This window comes from Primulina tabacum, chromosome 4, assembly GCF_025594145.1.
Source record: "Primulina tabacum isolate GXHZ01 chromosome 4, ASM2559414v2, whole genome shotgun sequence".
Lineage (NCBI taxonomy): Eukaryota > Viridiplantae > Streptophyta > Magnoliopsida > Lamiales > Gesneriaceae > Primulina > Primulina tabacum.
In genome coordinates, this window is record NC_134553.1 from 14,119,712 (window position 1) to 14,125,155 (window position 5,444).

Sequence of the window (5,444 nt, forward strand, 5' to 3'; positions counted from 1 at the left end):
AAAATTTTGCATTGATTATATCAATCAATCTAATTATAACTGTATAAATAAATTTAAAATATAAATTATTGCAATGTTCATTATCACTCTTGAGGTAAATCATTCAAAAATATATTTTGCTATTTTCAGTAATTTCCTGTCCAAATTACTTACTAAAAAAGAAATAAAATATTTAATTATTTAATTTAATTTTTATAAAAATAAAATTGGTTGAGTGTTAAAAGTTATCACTACAACAAGGTTTTCCAATGGACATTAAATTACCACTTAGTAATCATAAATTTTTTTATCTCAAATACATATTATTTCGAAATCACCTTAATTTGAAAGAATTAAAGCATTGTAATTTTTTTTCAAAACCATATGTATATTGTATATCTCAAATTGTCTTCTTAAAAATTCAAATACGAGAACACAAGAAATTAAAAGAGATATATTCAAAACAGTTTCAAATGGATATTAAATTACTCTCAATAAACATGTATATTACCCTCAATAATCAGAAATGTTTAACACTCAATGTATGTCATTCGAGATTTTCATAATTTGAAAGAGTTAACGTATGATATAATTCTGTCAAAAGCATCCAATGTATAATTTTTGTCCCTCTTATTTGAATTTTAAATTATAAACTATGCAATATTGCATATTATATTATAAACCAGTTTTATTCTATTTATCCTACTAAATTTATCTACTCCAAATTAAATTCTGAAATGACTCCTCTTTTCAGCACCATATATGAGTTGAATCCTTCCAAGATGTAATGTTCGTTTAAATTTAGATTTGTTCGTTGTTATGAACTACCTACATATGGAAACAACGAGAACAACGAGACATTAAGTTTGAAATCTGTCTTTCATGATTGAGAAATAAAAAATATTATTCTTCTATTTGTACAAAATTTTAATTATTACGTATTACTAATGTGATAATTTTCTTTTATATTACAAAGTTCACGGATATATGATAGTATAAAATGTCCCGTAATGAAAATGATTAAACCAATTCTAAAGAAAGTACGCATCTTATTAGAAGACACCTTATAAAATTTATTGACATTGTTTTGGAACAAAAATAGTAAATGTTAATAAAATAACTTTTCTGATTTATATATAATTTACTTATGATCACATGTTTCATTTTTTTTCGAAATAATAGGCTGTTGTGTATATTATGAAGTGATTTTGTAGATAAAATCACAATCCATTTGAATAAAGATATTGACGAAACAATTATTGTTATAATTCAAATGTGTCAAACACGTGTCATGTCACAAAATTGTTTGTGAATGTGGATTTAGACGAAATTACTGAATTTTTAAAAAAAGTATTTCTCAATAATTTTATTGAATGTGATTTAAAAATATTTTTTTATCACTTGTTAAAAAATAATAATATATATTTTCTCGAAAATTAAAGAATTAAATATGTATTAAGGTTGGTGGTCGACATCAAAACACTAAATGCGATAAGCATCATGTCATTACCTTAGGCTAACACAATCTAAAATTTTGATATATGATATTGATTATTAGCAAAAAAAAAATTAGCGACATGGATTGTATTTAAGAAAGTTTTTTAGAATTAGCGAAAAATACTTTTTATTTTTATTTTTTATAATTATATATATTTTTAAATTTAAATATCTATTATTTTTTATAATTTTTAATAATATCGTCTCATATATCGTACGAGTTACGAGTTAAATACCAGTCAAAAGTACGAAAGGTAACTCACTGAAGGGTAAAATTAAAGGCTCCACTCCACTATTTCTCCCTGCCAACGGCTAGTTAAAATCTACGTGAAGCCCCAAATACCGATCCCAAATCGTTCATTAATAATGAATCCAACGGATTCTATTCAAAACTTGGAATATGACCGTTAAAAAGGGAAGCGTCTCTTCATCATTCCAACTTTTTATACGATTCACTCTCCGCATAAACCTCGCCTTGTTCATCAATTTTTTCAAATCAAAGGAACTAAGAGACAAGAATCACTCAGAGGAAGAGGGATTTCAATATTACATAGTGGCGATCAAAAACCAAGAAGAAGGAGAGACACGAAATAGTCGTCTCCAGGTGTTTTTGTCCACGGTTTGGGCTAGTGTGGGTGGAGTTTTTGGCGGTCAAAGAAACAATAATTCTGAAGAATTTGGACGGGGAGAAGTAGATTTAGAGATGGCTTCAAAAGCTGTTGTCCCAGAGCAACCGATAGGTAAATCTGAGGATTACGTATGCGTAAACGTTTTTAAGCTTTGTTTTGTAATTAATATAATCTTTTATTCTGCACGATCATGAATTCTGTTGTTTTGTGGTTGTGATGAGTTTTATTGATTACTGTTTGTGGATTTCTATTGGGATGATTTTTCATCAATTTCTAGTGAAATCTTGAAGAGAAAATTTATGTTCTGTGTGGATTTTAGTTTCATTTTCTGGATATTTTCATGTCGTAGTTCCAATGTTTCTGTTCATATTTTCACCGGTCTTTTATTCTCTATTTTTTAATGCATTCCATTCTTCGAATAGTTTTCTGTGGTTCTCTTTGTTGTTTGGGGCTTTATAAAGATAAGATGGATTCCTCTTCCCTGCTTGATTTGGATTAGGAGCAGCAAAGCAAAAAAATGGACAAGCCGAAGGAAAAAACCGGCGTGTTCTCAGAGATATTGGAAATTTAGCGATTGCTCCAGCTGTTGAGGGGAAGCCCCAAAATCAAATCACTCGTCCTGTAACTAGGTCCTCAAATTATTCACATATGCACACACTGAATGATTCCTTGGTTCTGTGCAAGTTATATAAGACTCGAGAAATTGATTCTTTTCTTTTTTCTTTGAATTTTCAGGAGTTTTGGAGCACAGCTGTTGGAAAATGCACAGGCTGCAGCAGAAAAATACAACAGCAAGGTAGAATATTGAAATATATCGGCATCTTCTTGGTTTAGTTTATAGTTTCTTTTTCTTGAATCTTTAATATTGTAAGCATGTATTAAGAATTGCCATTCTGCAGAAACCTGTGGCGGGGAAGGAATGTGCTGCAAAAGCCTCTATAGTAACTGCGAAGGAAACGGTCAAGCCAAAGAAAGAAGCTGTAGTTATCTTTAGTTCTGATGAAGAAAAAATCTGCAAAAGCAAAAAGAAAGCGAAGGAAGGATCATCAAAGAATCCTACCAAAACTCTTACTGCAATTCTTACTGCTAGAAGCAAGGTTCATAAATTTGATTATTTACAATGTTATCAAGAATTTAATGTCCTCTCTCAACCCATATTTACTTCAATCCTCTGTCTCTGACGGTTTTATAGGATGTTTGTGGACTCGACAAGAAACCAAAGGATCTTATAGTAGATATTGATGCAGCAGATGTGGAAAATGAATTGGCGGCTGTCGAGTATATTGAGGATATCTATAGTTTTTACAAGCTCGCAGAGGTGCTTTTTTTATTCACAAAGCCTCTCTGATATATGGAGCCAAGATTTGGATTTAGAGAGCCTATGGATAACAGATAAAAACCTTGAAGATTCTATGATTAATAATTGCGTTGTTTAGAAATTGCCAATCAAAGTTTTCAAGTATTTTCTTCCTGTTCCTTGTTTGTACATCACATATTTACTGTTTTTCAATTAGGGAGAGGCTCGAGTTCACGATTACATGGATTCACAGCCAGAAATCAACTCTAAGATGAGAGCCATTCTTGTAGATTGGCTAATTGAAGTCCACAAGAAGTTTGACTTGATGCCTGAAAGTCTCTATTTGACAATCAATATAGTTGATCGATTCCTATCGGTAAAAACTGTTCCGAGGAGGGAACTGCAGTTGGTTGGCATTAGCTCAATGCTCATTGCTTGCAAGTATGAGGAGATATGGGCACCAGAGGTGGTTATTATTATAAATAAAATAAGAACATCCAATCTTTATTACTTCTCACAAAATGGAAGATTATGCTTAATTTTCTTGATCTTTTTTTTTATAGGTAAGTGACTTTATAGCCTTATCAGACAATGCATACGTCAGAGAACAAGTTCTTCTGATGGAGAAAGCAATTCTTGGAAAACTTGAGTGGTATCTAACTGTTCCAACTCCATATGTTTTCTTGGTTCGATACATAAAAGCTTCGGTTCCATCTGATCAAGAGGTAAAAATATAACGTACATCAAATTTCTAAACCTTTTTATTAAGTTCAAAATACACAATTGAATTCCTGTTTCTGGGTGTTTTAGCTGGAGAACATGGCGTTTTTCTTAGCCGAACTTGGTTTAATGAACTACGCCGCAATCATACCGTACTGCACTTCAATGATTTCTGCATCTGCAGTGTATGCAGCACGCTGCACTCTTAACAAGAGTCCCCTTTGGACCCCAACTCTGAAGCACCATACTGGCTATTCGGAAGATCAGCTATTGTAAATGAATTTTACAATTTTTTTCATGTTGTGTCACATATCAGAAGATGCCCTCCAATTTCTTTGAACTTGTTTGATATTTTTCCGATAGGGAATGCGCGAAGCTTTTGGCCAGCTTGCATTCTGGTGTGGTAGAAAATAAGCTCAAGGCAGTTGCTCGAAAGTACTCAATCCCAGAGAGGAGTGCTGTAGCCATGCTTCCTGCAGCAAAGGGACTTCTCTCAGCCTAAGACTACATCAACTATTTTTGGGTTGTGTTTCGGTAGAAAGATCATTTCTGGAATGATCCGTTCCTCTTGTGTGGATTGTCAATTATTATTACTACTTTGTCGGGATTTAACTGTTTTTCTCAGGTTATTATGATCACTTGCAGTCCATTTGGATTCAGCATTAGTTATGTTTGCAGTAATTTGTGTTCTGATCACTTGTTGTCTAACCTGTAACGTTAAATTCATAAAATTAGACAATACGACGACCTGGTCTACCAGTCTCTGCTCCGTTATATCGACGTCACTCTAGCTCTCCAACAATTCCTTGATTCTTGTAAAAATATCACCATAGTAGCAAAAGTACATGCATTGTATAATGGCCCGAAAATTCGTGTTTGAAAATTTGCGGAAAAAGTAAAAATTTTCTTTTTAAAATAATCAAAATTGACTCATTCACAAAATCAACTGATAAATCAAGTTTAAATGTTCAAAATAGCAGCGGAAGAAATTATTACTCGCCAAAATAACAGGTTAAAGTATCCAACAATCATCAGTACCTACAACAATCAAGTCTAGTGAGCCTAAAGACTCAGCATGCATATATCGTAAATAACGAGTAAATAATATAGTAAAATTTGCATGGGATAAAATATCATGTCATGAGGCATAATGTGAAAATAACTTGTCATGAGCAATTATAATACGTGCATAATTGAACTGAAAATCATAGTGAAAATGTTTGCTCCTTGGAGCCCTGTACTGAAATAGCATGTAATAATTTTCTGTTGAGATTATGGTCTACGCAAGTGGCCCCTATACTGAACTGAACTGAACTGACCGG

General features: G+C 32.2%; 1 protein-coding gene across 1 annotated transcript; it reads left to right on the forward strand.

Annotated features, from left to right (window-relative positions):
- Positions 1–1,929: 1,929 nt before the first annotated feature.
- LOC142543133 (G2/mitotic-specific cyclin S13-7-like) lies at positions 1,930–4,794 on the forward strand. Its single transcript, XM_075650188.1, has 9 exons — positions 1,930–2,216; positions 2,605–2,734; positions 2,841–2,901; positions 3,005–3,202; positions 3,298–3,423; positions 3,620–3,868; positions 3,966–4,127; positions 4,213–4,394; positions 4,486–4,794. Exons 1-9 carry the CDS (start codon positions 2,180–2,182, stop codon positions 4,622–4,624), a joined length of 1,284 nt encoding a protein of 427 aa, XP_075506303.1. The 5' UTR covers positions 1,930–2,179; the 3' UTR covers positions 4,625–4,794.
- Positions 4,795–5,444: the final 650 nt, after the last annotated feature.